General features: G+C 47.3%; 1 protein-coding gene across 2 annotated transcripts in view; it reads left to right on the plus strand.

Moving 5' to 3' along the window:
• The first annotated feature begins 7,057 nt into the window (after window positions 1-7,057).
• The window catches only part of SH3PXD2B (SH3 and PX domains 2B), a 139,038-nt gene continuing 126,091 nt past the window's right edge, over window positions 7,058-20,004 (plus strand). Inside the window, exon 1 of one of the 2 annotated variants that reach the window (XM_075009955.1) lies at window positions 7,058-7,376. In XM_075009955.1, coding sequence (XP_074866056.1) covers window positions 7,305-7,376 — 72 coding nt within the window. In that variant the 5' untranslated portion in view covers window positions 7,058-7,304. The remainder of the gene's footprint in view (window positions 7,377-20,004) is intronic. The other variant, XM_075009956.1, reaches the window with a different exon arrangement.

Consider the following 20,004-nt stretch of genomic DNA (forward strand, 5'->3'; position numbering starts at 1 on the left):
CGCTAGAGGGCAACAGGAATGCACAGTTGAGCAGTACTGGTAAGCCACTCAGGAATGTCAGCCCTCCATAATGGATTGGTAGGCCTCTGTGGCTGGAGAAAGGCCTGAGGGGGCCCTGTGGAGCTCTTTGGTATTCTCTTTTTATATATATATAATATATGAAGTATTCTGTTGGGGTTCCAACTTTGTGCAATGTGGAAAGGAGTTTGAAACTGCCTTTCCTCCCTTTACATGCACTGTTTCATTAATAATACATGATGCAGTGCACTTGAGAGTTGCAGGAAATAATGCTGTTCAATGTCTACTTGGAGATGAGTGTTACCTGCTGAGGCTCTACAATTTTTCTATCAGCCACTTGGTCGCCACCAATATGCCTCCGCCTTCTGGGCCCTCACCAGACTAGGGGTCACCCGCTGTTGCTATCTGAGTCATGGTGACTCTTCAGAATTTCCACACACCATTTGCCCAGTTTCCCAGTACTTGTGCTATCAAGTCACTCAGGGAAAGTCAGCCACACCCCTAGGCCTCAGCGACAGAGCAAAGCAAAGCTTAGCCTCCCTTACAAATGATAGGTGGAAACAACTACCAAGAGAGAGGGGCCAGTATCCCCTTTGGTTGATTTTCATCCCTTTCTGCAGTTAGCTTGGCTAGGGTACACATCCCCTAACTCTCTGAGGAGAGAGACTGACGGGCAGCTGAGGCCAATAGAGGGGTAAAAGACACTTGGCAATCCATTCTGTCCTTTAAGAAACACAACTCACTCCAGCAGGGCCAGTGTAGCAGAATTGAGAATGTAAAAGGGGCCCTATTTGAAGAGCGAGATGTTTTGTCAAGTAACTCAATTCATTTGGAAGCTAATGATGTTTCAGCACTACATCTTGGGTAACTTTATAAGGTAATTACAATGCCCTGTGGCTAAGAGCAGCTTGGTTACATCAGATACTCAGGAGCTGTCTGAGATACAGGCTGCGGGTGGCACGGAGAAAATGGTTCACATTCCTTGCTGGTCATGGAGAATCCTGGGCAGGCAACACCCCTGTGGTGCTTCCAGTGTGCAAACAGCAGGGCCTGGGCCAACTCAGAGGCACGTGGCTGTGATTGGTTCAAAGGCCACAGGCTGCACAGCCAGGAGAATTGTGGCCCAACCACTTTGGAAGTTGGTCCAAAACTGCGTGGGGTCAATGCCACTGAAACTTGACCCCGCTGCCCCTTTGTAGAGTGAGTGGCCGAAGGGTTTTGTGATGTGGCACGTGGGGAGTCGTGGAGGACGTGATGCTTGACAGCATAGGCTGTGAGAGAGAGAGAGAGAGAGAGAGAAGGGAAACTCCTTGGCTGAGGGAAACCTGGGGCTCCTGCAATAGGGGAGATGAGGACACCAGAACCATTGGGGAAGAGACTGGAATTTGCCTCTGACACCCCAAGAAATATCTGAAATGGCATGACTAGCTCTGTTCCCATGGCCCCCATTTTGGGGACCCAAAAAAGCCAGGGTTAACTTTGTAGTGTCTCTGTGGAAAAGGGAAAGTCTTGTTCCAGCATTAAGAACTCTGCATGTTCTCTTAGTGCCAATGTCTCTCTTGCAAAAACAGCCTTTACAATCGCAAATTGATCATGAAAGTTGCAAATTTACACTCTTCCTACAGGTGATGGTCTCCCCCTCTGCTCCTAGCTGTCAAGAGCTGACCTTAGGGCTCAGTAAAATCTGGGGACATGGGTCCTTCAGTATTCTGCAGGCCGACCCCAGTTCAATCACTTAATTGCTCTTATTGCCTCCACCCACAGCCATTACCTCCCTCCTAATTTCCTCCCTGCTTGTGTGATGGCTGCTTATGTGTGCAGCCAGCAGGACTTCTGCCCATGAGGAGGGGCAGCTCACTAAGTTGAGAGGAACTTCTGCTGCAGAGGTTCTCTAATTGTGGTCTGTGTAGCACTTCATGGGGGCTTGTGAAGAGGTGGGTGGTCACGTGATGCCAGCCAAGGTGTTTCACCTTTCTGAATACTGGCTTGCATGAAAAGACTGATACTAATACATTGCATACTTTTGTAATGCTATTTTCCTGTAGGAACAGGAGATTGTGCTGTGGGCACCTCTTTGCCCTTTGGCAGGCTGTTGGTATGAGTCACCCTGCAGGGAAGTTTACAATCCTTTATCCATTGGATTAAATGTGGTGCTGAAAGCAAGAGCCTCCTCCAATTTGCGTCTGGCTCCAGGCCTTTGGCAAGTCACTTAGGACCAGGCATGTAAATGTTTTTAACTCCCACAGTAAGTTTGGTGTCTAGCCTCATTTTTTAGATGAGGCCCTAATTTTGGGTGTACCCAAGTGTGTGGAGTTGTTTTCAGAAGCAACCTGAATCCAAGGGTTCCCCCGAATCCCTGCCAGCACCCCATGCCTGCAGGCCACTCTGCACTACCTTCCATCCACAGAGTGGGCACAGTGCAGTTCTCCTGCCTTGCTGGGGCGTGAGAGATGTTGCACTTCCTCAACACGTGCTCCCTGACACAAGTGCAGTGAATTGGTGCTGGCTGGCAGGGAATATGCCCCTGCTGTTGGGCACCCTCCTCCCCCATGAAGAGACTGAGATCAGAGCAGTCCCGAGCTGGGAGTCTGGGTGGAGACACAAATTACTGGGCGAATAGCGCACAGGGTGGAGTAAGCACATGAAACATGGACAGGGCAGAAGATGGAGTCGGACGGGCACAGAGACAAGGGATAACACCTTTTGTCAACTTTCATGATTTTTGCATGCTCCTTGTCAATTATTCACTAAAGCTATGATGACTACTACTACTTAACCCTTGTACTTCACATAGAGCGTAGGTCATCTACAAGTCTCCTCCACTTCACTCTGTCTTGGGACGAAACTTTTAGCTGGCTCCAAGAGAGCCCAGTTGTTGTTGTTCTTCAGTCTCAGTAGAGCTTCTCCACGTTGTCTGAGGTCTTCCTCTTTTGTGTTTTCCTTGTGGGTTCCATGTGAGAGCTTGATGGACTATGCTGGATGATGGTCTTCTGAGAGTGTGGCCTAGCCATCCCCACCTTCTTCTCTTGATTTCAATGTTAATTTGTTCTTGTCCTGCTCTGATCCACAGCTCCTCATTTGTGATGAAGTCTTGCCATTTGATGTGAAGGATGTACCTCAGGCATCTGTTTATGAATGTCTGTAGCTTGTGATTTGAAGACTTTTTAGTATGTCAGGTCTCACACCCATAGAAGAGCACACTCTTCACATTTGTGTTGAAGATTCACAGTTTTGTCTTTGCAGATATTATCTGTGAACTCCATATGGGACCAAGAGTCTTGAATGCAGCTGTTTCTTTCTCTATCCTGGCATTGATATCCTTATCTGTTCTTCCATCATGCCCATAATACTCCTCAAGTAGGTGAACTGCTCCACATATTCCAGGTCATCCCCTGCCAGTGTGATGGTGGTGGTGTTAGACTGGTTGATCCTCATTGTCTTGGTCTTTCCCTTGTTAATGCTCAGTCCAGTCACTGAGGCAGTTTTGTCTAGTGATGTGACCCTTTTCTTTCATGCTTTCATGTTGGTGTGAGAGGAGGGTGACATCATCAGCAAAATCAATGTCCTCTAGCTGTTTTAAAAGTGTCCACTGAATGCCTCATTGATGGCCAACTGTTGTCCTGTTCATAATCCAGTCCACTGTGATCAAAAATAGGAAAGGTGACAATAAACACCAACAGTATGCTGAAGCATTCTGTCAAGACACTATTGTGAACAACTTGGCACATGGAGGGTTCATACACTGAACAAATCAAATTAATAATTTTGGATGGGATTCCATAGTGTTGCAGCAATTTCCACGAAGCATCTCTATCAATGCTATCAAAGGTTACGTCTATGCTACAGTTATTTTAAAATAAGATATTTTGAAACAGCTATTTCAAAATCTTATTTGGAAATAACACTGCTACACCCAAAATGTATTTTGAAATAGCATTTCCAGACACACTGCACTATTTTGAAATGGGGCCACTGGATGCCATTATGGCTAAGTTCCATGTCTTAACAGTGCCTATTTTGAATTAGGTGTTTTTCCTCCTGCAGTTAGGTTTCATCATCATCAATAACCGTGGGCTCAGTGCCTGTTTGTGTCTGATGCCTCTCGCACTATTTCCTTCCATCTTTCCCTGTCCAGTGCAGAGTGGCTTAGTTTCTGTAGACTAGCTCCACACCAGTCTACTATATCATCTATCCATTCTCTGTGGGGTCTGCCTCTCCCATTCGAGCCATCCATTATGCCGAATACCAGGGTCTTGATTTTTCATTCATTGTGCAAATATGCCCGAATAGCTGTAGCCTCTGTTTTATAACCTTCTGCAGCAGGTTCTCTTTTGGCTGTATCTTTCTATATAATTCCTCACTGGTGACCACCTGCATCCATCCTATTCTCAGAATCTTTCTATAACAACTCCTTTCAAACACCAATATTCTTCTTTTCGAACCTTTTGCTATCACCCATGTCTCACATCTGTACAACATGCTGCTGAATACACGTATTTTCAAGACACTCAGCTTCGTTCTTAAGCTAATTGCTTTGCTTTTCCAGATCTTATCCATTGCCTTCAAACTCACTCTTGCTTTTGCTATTCTAGTCGCTATTTCCTTCTTACAGTCTAGATCATACGTTATGTTGCTCCCCAGATACGTGAACTTCTCTACATTTTCTAGTTCAATACCATTGACACTGATCCATCTTCCTTCCTATTTCCTTATCTCCAAATACCATTGTTTTTGTTTTATCTGTGTTCATAATCAGTCTGTACTGCTTCCCTTCTTCGTTTAACACCGGTTCCATTTTCGCTAGCTTCTCCTCATCTTCCTCAGTGATAACTATATCATCTGCGAACCTCAAGTTGTTAATTCTTTTCCCGTGCACAGATACCCCTTCTACCTCTTCCTTGATCTTGCCATCATTCTCTCAAGCTGTGAGATGAAGATACTTGGCAATATTGGATCTCCTTGTCTTGTACCTCTACTTTGTTTTAAACCAACTTCCCAACTCCCCGCATGTTCGCACTGCTGCCTCTGCATTGTCACTGATTATCCTTTAACAACCGTATCAGTCTGCTATCCACTCCATATGACTCCAACACCGCCTAAGTCACTTTCTGATCTATATTGTCAAATGCCTTTTGACATCGACGAAGCAAGTGTATACGTTCTTGTTCTTTTGTCAAGCTTTTTCCTTTATCAGTCTGAGTGCCAATATCTGCTGTATGGTACTTAATCTTTTCTGAACCCAGCTTGCTTGTCTGCTATATGTTCTATCTGTGATGTTAGTCTCTCAGTCAGTATCCTCATCAGCACCTTGCCTAGATGACTCGTTAGGTTTACTGATTTCAAACTAATGCAGCTGCTATCCTTGAATTTATTTCAAAATAGCATGTGTAGTAAAGATGCTCACAAAGTTATTTCAAAATTACAGCTGTTATGTCGAAATAACTCTGTATGGCAGATGTGGCCTAACTCCCCACTTCTGGGGGTAGGTGATTCCCCTGAGTCTCTGCTTTTGTTTTCAAAGTTCAGTGCTAGTCTTCAGAGTTATGGAGGAAAGATAACAGTGCCCCTACCCTCACACAGCAGCAAGCACAAAATGTGTCTTTTAAAAGGTGGTAATTTGGCAAGCCCAGCCTGTGATGTGTAGGATCCTGACAAGCATAGTTGGTGGGCAATACAGGTACAGAGAGTGGAGGGGGAAAGAAAATGGCAGGGAGCTACCCCCCTACATGTAGGATAGTATTTGTGCATCTAAAGAGGCTGGAGTGAGGCTGTTCTGTCCTGAAAGATGGCCGAACAAGGAGCAATGGTCTCAAGTTACAGGGGGAGAAGAGTAGGCTGGATATTAGGAGAAACTCTTTCACCAGGAGGGTGGTGAAGCACGGGAATGGGTGACTAAAGAGGTGGTGGAATACCCATCCCTAGAGGTTTTTAAGTCCCAGCTGACAAAATCCTGGCTGGGATGATTTAGTTGGGTCTGAGCCTGCTTTGAGCAGGGGGCTGGACCTGAGGATCTCCTGCGCTCCCTTCCAGCCCTAGGATCCTGTGATCTCTAAGCAGGGGCCAGGGGCTTGCAAAAGGAGCTGCACAGCCAGCGCCTCCAGCTTCTGTCACTGCGCCCCTGCCCCGCCAAACCAGCCCAGTGGGGGCGTTGTACCTCTGAGCTGCTCACGCCCTGCGGCCCCGGCCTGTCTCCCGGTCGCAGCAGCTGCGCCTCGGCCCTGCCCTCTAGGGGCCAGCCAAGGAGCTGCCGGGGCGCAATTCCCCTGAACAAGGCAGGGGCTGCCAGGGAGGGGCCGTCCGGGCGGGATGAGCACAAAGGCCGCGCGGCTCTGCCCCATGCGCTATGGAGATGAAGCCGCTTGGCTCTTGACCTCTGGGTGGCTTTGAGCTGCCCAGCTCCCTTCGCCCCTCCCTCTGGGGCAGCCCGGGCCGCAGGAGACCGGGGGGGGGCTGCAAGGATGGGGGGGCGGGGGGAAAAGCTATCGTGTTAAGAGGAAAAGTGGAACATCCCCCCGCAGAGTTCAGTCTCCCCGGGGCTCCCGGCCCCGTCCCCTGCGGCTGGGACGGGGCAAGGTGGTGAGCGTCGCTCGCAACCTGCTAGCGGCGGGTCCCCGCGGCCCGCAGACGCGCTAAAATTTCCCCCGCCATTGCACAGTTGTTGGGGGGCTGCCTGCACGTGGGAGAAGGTTGCAACCACTGCGCCGGGGGCGGCTGCTCCCCGGGCTCTGCGGGCGGTGGGGGCTGAGAGCCAGCCAGGGAGCCGCGAAGGCAGCACAGCTCCCCGGCGCTCGCCGCCCCGCGGGGGGACAGAGCTGGGAGAGGCGCTCCTGTGTCCTCAGTATCTCCCGCGCTTGGAAAGCGAGCGGTGCTGCGCGGCCAGCGCGCGGACGCTGCGCCCCCGGTGCTCGTCGCCCTTTAAGAGCCCCGCGAGCTGGGCTGGGTCTGAGCGCGTAACTCACTGCCCGTGCCTGGGCGGGATAGGCTGCTCCAGCGGGGGTGGGCTGGCAGAGGGAGGCCTCCATCTGCAAACTCCGGCGAGCGGGGTGGCAGAGGCGCGGCTGTCCCGGCTGAGCGCTTCTCCGAGCGGGCGGTGGGCATTGCTTTCTCAGCCCCTTCCGCTCTCCGCGGGCACCCGCTCCCAGGTCTGGCAGCTGTCCGGGTGGCAGGAGCCGCGCCGCGCCACGCCGGCCCGGGCTCTTGCTCTGCCCGCTCTTTGCTGTGTAGCCCGGAGGATTGTTTGCACGTTTGCCTTGGTTTTTGGGGGGCCGGACTGCAAGGACAGAGCCATGCCCCGGAGGAGCATCTTGGAGGTGAAGGTGCTGGACGTGCAGAAAAGGCGAACCCCCAACAAACACTATGTGAGTGTCTAACCTTCCCCACTCCCCCCCCCCGCCGCGGTGCATACAGCACCCGGCCCCCAGCCCAGCCCAGCCCCTCGGGGAGGGCGTCTGAGGACTTTCAGGCGTCCGATCTCCAGAACAGAACAAACCCAGCCGTGGTGCCACGGGGCTGCAAACCCCTTTCCTTGCGGGACTCGGCAAAGTCCCGAAGCAAATGCTGGGTGCAGCGCCAGCTCCCCTTGGCAGAGGAGGTCTGATTAGGAGCGGGGTCGCTTTTCAAGTTTCGCTGTGTGTGGTATCCTCCTTCCCTCCCTCCGGTTTCGCCCCCTCCCCCTGCTGTGTGACCCGGGAATTCATGGCGATTGCAATCGGCTGGTAGTTGTATGTACGGCAATTTCTAACTGGTTAGAAACTCTTTGTGCCTCCGCAGGCGGCCTGGCCTCCTGGGCTGTTGGGGTCCTGCAGGGGCTCCCCCCACCTCCTCCATGTGTGCTGCCTTAACTAAACAAAGGCAGGGCGCAGTGTGTCTCTTCTCGCAGAGCTATTGTGGAGCCTGTGTTCCCGTCATCCCTCCTCCAGTTGGGAAGGGAAGGGGTTACATGTTTCTCGCCACAGGGACCTCCTCTCTGGAGAAGTTTGACTCCTTGATTGCCGAAGCACTGACCCAGCGTGGGAGGAGGAGATTCCTGGCACAGAACTGTAGCAGGCATTTTTTTTTTTAAAGTTTGTTTTAAATCATAGTTGCTGGAGCAAGTCTTGGTTGCAGCTGCCTCCTTGGCTAGCCAGCGGATTCTGTGAGCCCGTAAAGGAAAGTGATGGCTGTTCAGCCCATTCTGCTGTCTCAGCTGTGGCCTGAATCGCCAGGCAGCAAGCGTCTGCTGCAGAGCTTCGTGCGTATGTGAAACTATCATTTAAAAATGTATGTTGGATTTCCATAGCCCGAGAAAGGCAAAGGCAGGGAGTCTTTTCCTATTCACGTGTCCCTTACCCACTGCCTGCCTTGCTGGCTTTGTGACTCCTTGTCCTAATGTATCATGACCAGCTCACAGCAGCACTGAGCTGTCAGTTTCTGTCTGGAGAACAAGCCTATTGGGAGCCTTTGCAGTCCCACTTCTGCCTGATGTCATCAGATATGTCTGTGAATGGACCTTTTGCTGTCTCGTGTCTATTTCCCCTACCATGTGGCAAAGGCCTGCTGTTACTATTTATTTAGCTCAGCAAACGTGCAGGGCAGACCCTGTCAAAAGAAACCCTTTCCCCACGCTAAGGAGGGCTGCATGAAGAGGCTTTGAAAAAGAGGAAGTCAGGTGTATGTTGCAGTTGTGAAGAACATCACACAAGAGAGCAAGGCAGGGCAGGGCTAGCTCAGTGGTTTGCATATTGGCCTGCTAAACTCAGGGTTGTGAGTTCAATCCTTGAGGGGGCCGCTTAGTGACCTGGAACAAATAGGTGCTTTAAGGAAAAAAGTGGTGCTTGGCACTGCTAAGAGAGCAGAGGGGATGAGGTCGCTTCCAGCTCCATGTGATGTGTATCCCCATATATCATAAGTAGATGGGAAACTGCATAGTCTGAGACCAGAGAACTAATATGAAAAACAGGGGAGGGGGAAAAGGATCATAGGTACCCATTAGCAGAGAGAGCCCCAAACATCAGTACTATCCCTGTAAAATTGGGACAGCAGGTCAGCCTAGAACTGTAGGATCCCAGGAGAGTGGGGGTGCAGACCAGGGCAGCAGCTTTCAAGACCCTTGTGGGTTGTGCAAGGGGCATCAGCAGTGCTGGATTTGGCAGGCTGCAGATACAAGCTGCTTTTGGGGAGCCATGTTGTATTTACAGAATGGGGAAGATTATTTCACTTTTAGCAGTCTTGATCCCTGATCCATGTGTCTGTTCTACTGTCTGCATGGACTGTGGCTTTTTTCATCAGTGAGATTACAAATGGAAGAAATGATGCCCACTGGATAATGGCCTACATGGAGTTTCTCCAGTGCCAATTTTAGGTGTATTCCTGCTAAACTTCTCTGTGGGCAGGGATCATCTCTGCCTTTGTGTCTTCTTCAGTGTTGTGCATGTCCCTGCTGAACAGTAATTGGGAATGAATTGTCTGACCTGATGTACGATTAGGGTACAAGGGATCATTGAATTGTAGAGCTGGAAGGGACCTCAGGAGGTCATCTAGTTCAGCCCCTTGCCTAAAGCAGAACCAACCCCAAATAAATCATCCCAGCCAGGACTTTGTCAAGCTGGGACTTAGAAACCTCTAGGGAGGAGAATTCCACCTCCTCTCTAGGTAACGTGTTCCAGTGCTTCACCACCCTCCTGGTGAAACAGTTTTTCCTAATAGCCAACCTACACCTCTTCCTCTGTAACTTGAGACCATTGCTCCTTGTTCTGCCATCTTTCACCAGTGAGAACAATCTCTCTCCATCCTCTTTAGAGCCCCCTTTCAGGAAGTTGAAGGCTGCTATCAAATCGCCCCTCAGGTCTTCTCTTCTGCAAACTAAATAAGCCCAAATCTCTCCACCTCTCCTCATGGGTCCTGTGCTCCAGCCCCTTAGTCATTTTCATTGCCCTCTGCTAGACCAGCTACAACACATTCACATTTTTTCTATACTGGCAGGCCCAGAACTGGACACAATACTCCAGATGTGGCCTCACCAGTGCTGAGTAGAGGGGAATAACTTATTTAGATCTGCTGGAAATGCTTCTCCTAATGCACCCCAATATGCCCTTTAGCCTTCTTGGCTACAAGAGCACACTGCTGACTCATATCCAGCTTCTCATCCACTGTAACCCCCACGTCCTTGTCTGCTGCACTGCTATTTAGCCAGTCATTCCCCAGCCCGTAATAATGGTTGGGATTCTTCCGTCCCAAGTAAAGGACTCTGCAGTTCTCCTTGTTGAACCTCATCAGATTTCTTTTGGCCCAATCCTCCAATTTGGCTAGGTCACTCTGGACCCTATCCCTACCCTCCAGTGTATCTACCTGTTTCATCTTCCTCTGTTGCCTCTAATATTATCCTCTGCTGGAGACGGGGTGCTGCCAGCCTTAGTCCAAGCCAGTGTGGGAAAGACCTCAAGGCATGCCCCTTGCAGACACAGCTATGATTAATGGTGGGAACTTGCATTCCTGGGGTCTGTGATTTGCAACCCTGTTCCTCTCACAATGAAAGGATGACAATGCTGGAAAAACAGTAAACCTCTCAGGCACACAAGAATCCTAGAAACTGCCATTACTACGTCCTCTGTTTTCTAGTGGGACGTTGATGCTGCTAGTAACAAGGTCTTTAAAATCCACCAGTTGCAGAGTTCAGAGTTGCTGGGTTCCAGTCATTTGTTTGGAAACTGGGACTGTTTTCTAGATAGCAATCAAGGTGCTCATTTACACCTGCTTGCTCAGTCTGTCTCCACCCACATGTGACTGTGAAAGGCAGCTAGAGGAGTTTTCCCCTGGATTTACTTTGAGGTATTTATTCACTATAAAATACAGACCCTAGGACCTCCACAGTACCCTGCGGACACTTCATGGAAGAAAGGCTTCAATATGATACAGCTAACAAAACTGGCTTCTCCCCTTGGCATAATCTTAACTTGGGACAGCCCAGTGCTGCTCTGTTAATTCTTCATCACATATGGCCCTTCCTATATGATCTAGGCTATGAGCTTAGGAATTTGAGTGAGTCTCTCCTTCCACTAATGTGCACTTTAATGGTGACTGACACCCTTTAAAAGGGTGCCTCTCTGGTTACTCTGACCTATGCTTTGCTTCATTTCTTCTGTTTTGTTATGCTTTGCTAGTGAAGCTACCATGTGGCAGTGAGCAAACAGCAAGGGGAAACCAGAATTCTGTAATGTAATTATAACCAGGTGAGCTTTCATCCCCTGTCCTCAAGTAGGCAGGCCCAAATCTGATTGAACTCACAAACTTGGGTTTAGTAGGCCAATGCTCAAACCACTAAGCTATCTCTGCTTTGCCTTGACTGCACTTGCTCATCTTTCTTAGGTGATGCATTGTCATTCCTGCAAACTATATATCTGAGGGAACTTCAGTTTCCTATGATTTCTGTATTTTGTACTAGGAGACTAGGTAACTATTGAACTGTTCTCAGTGTTTTGTAATCACACGTGGAGGGTACTTGCAAGCAGGGGTAAAAGTAACTTAAGTTTCTTACAGCTACTGTCATATTGCAGCCCCCCTTTGCAGGGTCTCGGTGCAGGGGCATTTGGGAAGGGATTATCATACAACAATGCCTGTAAGAAATATGTGTGGGGTAATATGCCGGTGGAGAGGGGACTTTGGGCTGTGGAGGAGGGGTGCAAGAATCAAGGAAGGGGATTGAGTTGCGGGGAACTGGGGCTGGGACAGTCCTGTTGGGTGAGCCTTTACCCTGCTGCTGCTGCTGCTTCCCCCCAGGCCCCAAGCTGGTACTGCCAGTCCCAGGCACCCGGGTTCCCAGCTGCCAGCCTCAGCTTGGGCTGAGGGGAAGGACCATGGTAAGGGGGCTGGACCTCAGCTAGCCACTTTCTTACTGATGCACTGGCTTACTTTCACCTGTGCCTGCAAGAGTATCTAATTCCTCATTCACCTAGCTTCTGTACCTGGGGGCGGGAGTGGATTCTCCATGTCTTTTAGACTCTCTGCCTCCCTTCCATGCTTCTTGTGTGATTGCAAGCAATCAACCCTTCCAGCCAAGGAGCGCTTGACAGGGCTTCTTCTGGAACTCATCCACTCTGTTCTCCAGTCAGTCAGAGATGTCATTTTGCTGCCTGCTGTAGACGTCCACAAAGGGAAAGTGCGAGGGGATCTGATGGAATCAGGAGCACTAGTAACATGGACAATCTAATCACGGAGAAAAATCTTTTGTGAATTACTGGGATGGGAATGGAAAGGGGCCCCTTTTACTGGGATTCGGATTGGCTTTGTGGTATGGCTAATTCCTATCCCTACTCTACACCTGTGCCATTGGAGCATAAACACCTTAAATGTGGTGGAACATCCTGCTCTGAAACCTTCTGGTTTGTGCAGAAGGTGTGTTTTTTAACTGGTTACTGGCAATTAACTGTGTGCTGCTCCTCCGCTGATTGCTTCCCCTCATTGAACCCAAGTCCTAAACATCCTGTCTTATTCCTCCACAGTAGTTCTCTTGGGATTGCGTTAAGAAACAGCATAAGCCCAGGGAACCCAAAACTGGATCAGAGCCTCGGAAGTGGCTAGAATCAGCCACAAAGGAGCGCCTCAGAGAGCTGAGCTGGTGCTCGAACGAATGGGGAAAGAGCTGTCCCCATTTGATGAGATCAATAGGAACCAGATGGATTGACAAAACCAGTTAATTGTATAGAATCAAACTTTTTTTTTTTTTTTTTTCTTTCCCTAGCAAAGGAGAAGGGAATGAACGCAGCTGAGTCGTTTTGCTTTTGACTGTGTCTGTTGGCACACAGCAAATCAGACCCAACCACAAAGTATGCCACTACACCGCTGCTTCCAAGTGCCTCACTTCTGGTCATAAACCTGCTCTTTTATGCCCCCTAAAGGGCACTTAGTATCACACAGGAACCCTTCACCCCCTTCCCAGCACTGTGACTTGGCCTGCAAATGACCAGTGACATTTAATTTATATCCCCTCTTAGACCAAAGACTCCTTTGCATGGACAAAGGATCAGTTGTATTACCTGCACCCAGACTACTCTGAGAAACTGGGGATGTGACTCTCCCCAATAAAATTGGCTCAAGGAAGGACTCAGCTGGTCTCACTCCGTAGCTTTTGGGGTCAGGAAAGACCTGTTCTCTTTGGGTTCCTATGTAGTTTCCATTGCAGTAGTATTGGGGCACAATACAGTGGAGGTGCAGTGCCAACTAACCACACCCTCCACTCTGTTTCCCATTTGGCAGAAATATGGTGCCTTCTGTTTTAAAGGGATTCCCTTTTTGAAGGGAGAGTCTGTGTTATCTCGGCAGTGGGAGTTAAATAATACCATGTGGCCCTGCGGGCATGTGTTCCATGTGGGTGGGTGTTCTACATGTCCCTCTACCTTTATCTTAAGCATAGATGTGGGAGTTGTTCTCTTGGAAATTTTGCAACCCTCCATCTGCTGTTAGGAATGTTACACGCAATAGTTTCCAGGGAGAAGGGCTCAGGATCCCTTAGAGCATAAGAACATAAGAATGGCCATTACTGGGTCAGACCAAAGGTCCATCTAGCCCAGTATCCCGTCTGCAGACAGTGGCCTGTGCCAGGTGCCCCAGAGGGGGTGGACTGAAGACCATGATCGGCGACTTGTCTTCTGCCATCCATCTCCAGCCTCCAGAGACACCATTCCTACCCCCTGGCTTAATAGCCTTTTATGGACCTAACCTCCATGAATTTATCTCTCTGTTCTAGTCCTAGCCTTCACAGCTTCCTCTTGCAAGGAGTTCCACAGGCTGACTGTGCACTGTGTGAAAAAGAACTTTCTTTTATTCGTTTTAAACCTGCTATGCATTAATTTCTTTTGACGTCCTCTAGTTCTTATATTACAGGAACAAGTAAATAACTTTTCTCTATTCAGCCTCTCTACACTGCTCATGATTTTATATACCTCTATCATATCCCCCCTCAGTCTTCTCTGTTCTAAACTGAAAAGTCCCAGTCTCTTTATATGAAACCTCTCCTCATATGGGACCTGTTCCAAACCCGTCATCATTTCAGTTGCCCTTTTCTGAACCTTTTCTAATGCCAAAATGTCTTTTTTGTGGTAAGGAGGCCACATCTGTACACAGTATTCAAGATGTGAGGCAGTATTCTCGTTTTGTTAGTCTTTAAAGTGCTACATGACTGCTTTTTGGTTTTGGTAGAATACAGATTAACACGGCTATCTCTCTGTCAGTATTCAAGGGAGTATTCATTAGGGAGCCTTTATATTTCCATCTACTTCTGATCCCATATCTTAGCTGACTGCTGCCTTTCTGTCTACGGAGAAACGTTCAAAAATCACTTCAGAGGCCATCACAGAGTTGGAAAGGTCACTGGGTGATATCCGGCATTTCTCGGTCTCTTCCCCAGGCGACTGAGGATATGAAAAGAACAAAAGCCCTTTTGGCACATGTATGAAAATAAGTCTGTAGAATGTAAAAACTTTATTAATCGGTGTATAAATGTGAATACACAGACATAAAAACGGAATAATTTCAACATTTTTAATTAGATGGTAGAGACTGAGACCCACTGCTGAGTCCCCCCCTTTATGATATTTCATGACCCACCCCCCATGGGGGTCCACCCTCCCACTTTGCTCACCCCTGCTCTATCAGACAGGAGAGAGCTTCTCCCACTGGCATAATAAAATTACCCCTGCAATCGGTAGAAGCTATGTCAGCTGGAGAAGCTCTCCCACCGGGAAGCCACTGTGCATGAGTGCTTATGTTGGTGAGATTTATGTTGCTCGGGGGTGGGGGTGTTTTTTCTTTTTCACACTCTGGAGTAAGATGAGTTGCACCAACATAGTCTGTAATGTAAACGTGGCCTTACTTCCTGCTCCAGGAATTTGAGCCCTCACATGCGTTTTGCCAGCTGTAAAATGGTAATGTAGTGCTGGCATACCAAATTCTTTAAACCAGATATCCCTGTGTGGTGTTATAATCAGACTATTCAGTTGGCTAAGCATGCCTAATATTCACCCCTCTGTGCATGGGAATGGAGGGGAAGTAGCAAAAACGAGATCGTTTTGCAGAGATTCTTGAGGTTAATTTTCTGGAAGTTGCAGAGTCCAGTCTCAGATCTTCAGGCTGGGTTGTCTGGGTTTACAGTTCTGTAGCCCAGATTTCAAGTAAGCAGCCCCCTTTCATTTATGGCGTGGGATAGTAACCCTGTAGTAACACTTCCATTCCAGCAGTGTTGTAAAGACTGATCAGCTCTGTTTCAGGACACTGCTAGTGTGGGATATTGCCAGTGAGCGTGCAAACTGTAAGAGGCAAAGTCCAAGAGCAGTTTAAAAACAATCATTACAAATGACCAAATTGCAGATTGTTATCCTGCTCTGCTCTACTCTGGCAAAGCTTGAGTTCTGATAAATGACTTTTTTTAATCTGTAGTTTGCTAGTTGAAATAGACTAAATTTTCCTTTAAAGGATATTATCCAGTTTCTTTTTATAGTTCCATTGTTTGTAATACCCTCCTAGAAGTCTGAAAGTAAATTTTCCCAGCCAAATCTATTTTTTTTTCTGTTAAACAAACAGAGATTTTCATGTGAATGCAGCAGCAGTTAACATGTTTTATGATTTTTTTTTTTTGTGAATAACGTCTATCATCACCTCACTGCTTCTCTGTTTTTACAACCCCATTCTCTTCAGTTCTGTTAGAACTCCTCTGAGGTTCTAGTTTTTAAAGAATAAATTGCTGCTGCTGAGCACAGAACAGAACTGTGCATCCTACAGAGATGGTGTAGGAGGGGAGGGGGGTTGATTTTCCTCAACATCACTGTAGCATAATGATATTTAGGATCTGTGTGCCTGGGAAGAATTGCAAAAGAGTATAGTCTAGATTGTGTGTATATAGTTGCAAATTATACATGCGCATTGTGTGGTCACAAGTGCAGTTACCATGACTACTGCTGTGAACAGGGTAAATGACCATGCAGATGTCTGTAACTAGATGATTTGCATATGTAGTTACCTAGGTACTTTCAAAAAGTACTGAGTGTACATGTGTTCTGCATGCCAAAATTTGCCTGAAAGTCTGGCCTCGATGTTTAGATTTGGTAGGACATTTTTTTTCCCCCGTGTTTGTACTAAAAATTATTTTTAAGGTCAATTTACATCTGGGTCTAAAGCCTGGACTCTTACGTTTTAGTAGGTATCGTTTCTGTATGGCAGCCACAGGGCTTCTACTGCGTATACTGAACCAGCTTCACTTGTGGCTTCATTTGTCAAAGAAAATGTGAATAGCGCCAATCTGAAGCCAAATCTGGAATACTGAAAGAAGAAATTACTACTTTGAACAAGAAGACTGCTGATCTAAAGAACCACAAGAACTTATTGGCTGTTCCAGCATCTTGAAAGAAGATGCCACCTGCAGACATAGAAGTGGGAGTCTGGAGATCACGTGCTCATGAGCTTTGAAAGAAAGAGTTTGTGGTTCAGACTCAGTCAGTTGGACAGCATCCATGGTCACCATTATCCATAGTCATTGTTGGACTATTTTTGAATCCTATTGACTGCATGGCTTTAAAAGGACATGGGAAGTCTTAGAATCCACTAGAGAATTATCATATTTTGGGTATGGCTGGAATGGCTTATGAGGAAAGATCTTGGGAGATGGATATGCTTAGTCTGGGAAAATGTTGAACAATGCCGTTAGGTAAAAAATCCACCCATAGGCCACACAGGAAACTAGGACTTTTGTGACAGGAAAAAAAACCTGGTTCAGTCTTCCATGTTAGGAAAAGCTTCTTCACTCCAGGGATTTCTGCTGGCAAGCAGGCTGATCCTGGTAAAGGGCAAGAGGTGGTTCAAAGGTCTTTCCATCACAACTTCCTAGAAAGCTTGTAGTAACTTCAGCTATGGTGGCACTGGAAAATATGGCATTTCTTTTCAATTGGCTGTAACGCTGCTCTTTTCTTGTGAGAAGTGAGTGCAAGCCAAAACATTTAGAACATTATCTGAGTGGAGCACAGGCTTTCCTCAGAGTTTAGGGAGGTTTGGACCCATATTTTCATTCTGTCCTAGCCCATATGTGATGTTAAATAGCTGCTGTATACCCCATTGCCGTGATCTCTTCTGCCTCTGCCTCCCTATACTGACTGAGTCCAATATTTGTGAAGTGCTTTTGGGTCCTTGGACATCATAGACCTGCAAAGTGCTACTTATTTTTATCCCTGCTTGTGTATCTTAACACTGGCAACCAAAATACCCCAGCACACCAAAACTGTAAAGGACCGAATTCTGTCTCTGGTTACGTAGTGTGTGTGTGTGTGTGTGTGTGTGTGTGTGTGACAGCTCACTCCCTCGCATGCATTATGAGAATTGGCGTGTGAATATGAATATGCGTAACTCAAAGATGCTTTATGCAAAATAGGTCATATAATCCATCAATTTTAATGTTACAGTCTGCTGAATCTGTGTATCCTATTTTTGTACATGTCATTCTTGTATATGACGTTAGACATAGGAAGTGTGAAACTCTTAGAATTATAAGTGTGTTAATGTGGACTGTTAGTGGTACTTCTGATATTTAATGGTTCAGTGATCAACTCAACAGCTTGATTGTTCTGTAAGCCCAGACCGTGGTTGGTCTAGTTTCGGAAAGACATGTGACCATACCACTTGGTACTGGAATCCCATTTTGAACCTGGTATTTTTCCATGGGAAGAGGGGGATGACAAACAAAGGGCTGCCACCCTGGGGGAATGTCTGTTCAAGCAATGGCACACAGTCAGCAGTGTCCTCAGCTGGCTTTAGATACATGTCTTATAGAGATGGAAAGGAACTTGAGGTCATCGAGTCCAGTCCCTTGCCTTCTGGCAGGATCAAACACCATCCCTTTATTTTATTTTTGCCCCAGACCCCTTAATGGCCCTCTCCAGGCTTGTGAGTTCCATCCTTGGTTTAGCAGGCCAATGCTCAAACCACTGAGAGATCCCTCTGCCCAGCTTTGAAACTGCCTGACATACCCTAAGAGGATACAAAAGAACTTTGAGTGAAGCTGTAGACCGAAATCAGAGTAAAAGATCAGCTCTGATTTTTGAAGTTTTTTACCTGAAATAAGAACAGCTGTTTAGGTTAAGAATTTATACTTCCTGCATGGATCAGAACTAGTTATGCATTTTCTATCCATTTTAATTTAGTAACTTACTTTGATTTGTCTTTTCACGCACAATGGCTTAAATCCGGCTTTTTGTACTCAATAAAAACACTTTTGTTTATTACTGGACCCAGTGTAAGTAATTGTTAATGGGAAGCAACCACTGTACCCATCTGTCTTTCTTTCATAAAGAGCATGGACATCCTCATGAGCTTTTCCTAAGATGGCTTTGTTGTGGGGGAGGGTGTTGGTTCCATGTGAGTGGATGCTGAGAACTGAGTCCTCCCAAAACCGAAGTGGTTCTGAGTGTGCATTGCTGTGCAAGGGGTAGGAGTAACCCCAACTCTATGCCTTGTCTGGGGGAAATGAGAGGATCTGGCTCAGAAGGACAGGGAGCACCAGAGAGCAAGAAGGAAGGCGTCAGTTGCATGATCAGCGCACTGGGGAACAATCCCATATGACATACTGAGATTGGAAAAGGTTCAGAAAAGGGCAACAAAAATGATTAAGGGGTTTGGAATGGGTGCCATGTGAAGAGAAATTAAAAAGACTCAGACTTTCAGCTTAGAAAAGAAGAGACAAAGTGGTGGGGCATTATAGAGGTCTATAAAATCATGACAGAGTCTGGAGAAAGTGAATAAGGAAAAGTTACTTATTACCATAACATATGAACTAAGGGTTACCAAACAAACCAAAGGAAGTTTTTTCTGGACACAGTCAACCTGTGGAACTCCTTGCCAGAGGATGTTGTGAAGACCAGGACTTTCTCAGGATTCAGAAAAGAACTAGATGCATTCACAGAGGTTAGTTCCATCAATATCTATTAGTGAGGATGGGTAGGAATGGCATCCCTAGCCTCTGTTTATCAGAAACTGGAAATAGATGACAGGAGAGGGACCACTCAGTGATTTCTTGTTCTCTTCACTCGCTCAGGAGCACCTGCATTGCTCACTGTCATAAGACAGGATACTGGGCTAAATTGACCTTGGGTTTGACATAGTACAGCCATTGTTATGACTTCTGTGGTCACACCCCACGATAGCATGTCTATGCTGCAACCAGGAGGTATAATTGCAACACGTGTAGGAATGCTCATGCTAGCTCTGATCAAATATAGCAGTGCAGCTACAGCATTATGGGCTAGTTTCCTGCATGTCTGTGCTCGAGTGGCTAGTTCATGCTGCTGCTTGAGTCTCTGCAGCCGGTCAGCTCAGACATACCCTTTGGAAGTTAATGGGAAAGTTCTGTCCTCAGGACCAAAAACAGAATTAGCCCAGGGTTTTCATGTTACATTGCAATTATGAAATTATTTGAAAGGGGGAAGGATATTAGATCTTAGGATCAAGGGTCTTGCACGGTGTCTTTTGAGAGCATCTTTATCTTTCATCTGCTTTATGAAGCATGGGGAAACAAGAGACTTTCAGAGTGGCACATAGCAAACAAACCAGTGCATCTGTCTTCGGACTGAGGTGTCTTTGCCAAAAGGGTGAGGGAGCCCAGGAAGCAAGGTGTCTGATCACAGTGGGCATGCGTGTGCTTTTCTGATCAGCTGTTTGCTTTCCTTTCATTCAGACAATGGGTTACCCCATCTGGTTTATAAAGCAGCAAAATGTGGAGACCAGGTTGTCCTGGGGAGTTAGAACAGGGTATTGGAAGGTGGAAGGGGTGAATCTAAGTAATTTAAAGTGTTTGATTTATAGTCCAGCAGGCTCCTAGACAAGTTGACAGATTGCATTTGTTGGCATGATGTGCTACTCTAGCCAGGTTCATCTCACTGACTCCTCCTGCTTCTTACCCTTCTGTGCTCATCTTCATCCCATCTCCTGACTGTTCCCCCACCTCACTGTCCTGCAGCATTAATGCTGCTCCTT

The sequence above is a fragment of the Carettochelys insculpta genome, chromosome 15, assembly GCF_033958435.1.
Source record: "Carettochelys insculpta isolate YL-2023 chromosome 15, ASM3395843v1, whole genome shotgun sequence".
Lineage (NCBI taxonomy): Eukaryota > Metazoa > Chordata > Testudines > Carettochelyidae > Carettochelys > Carettochelys insculpta.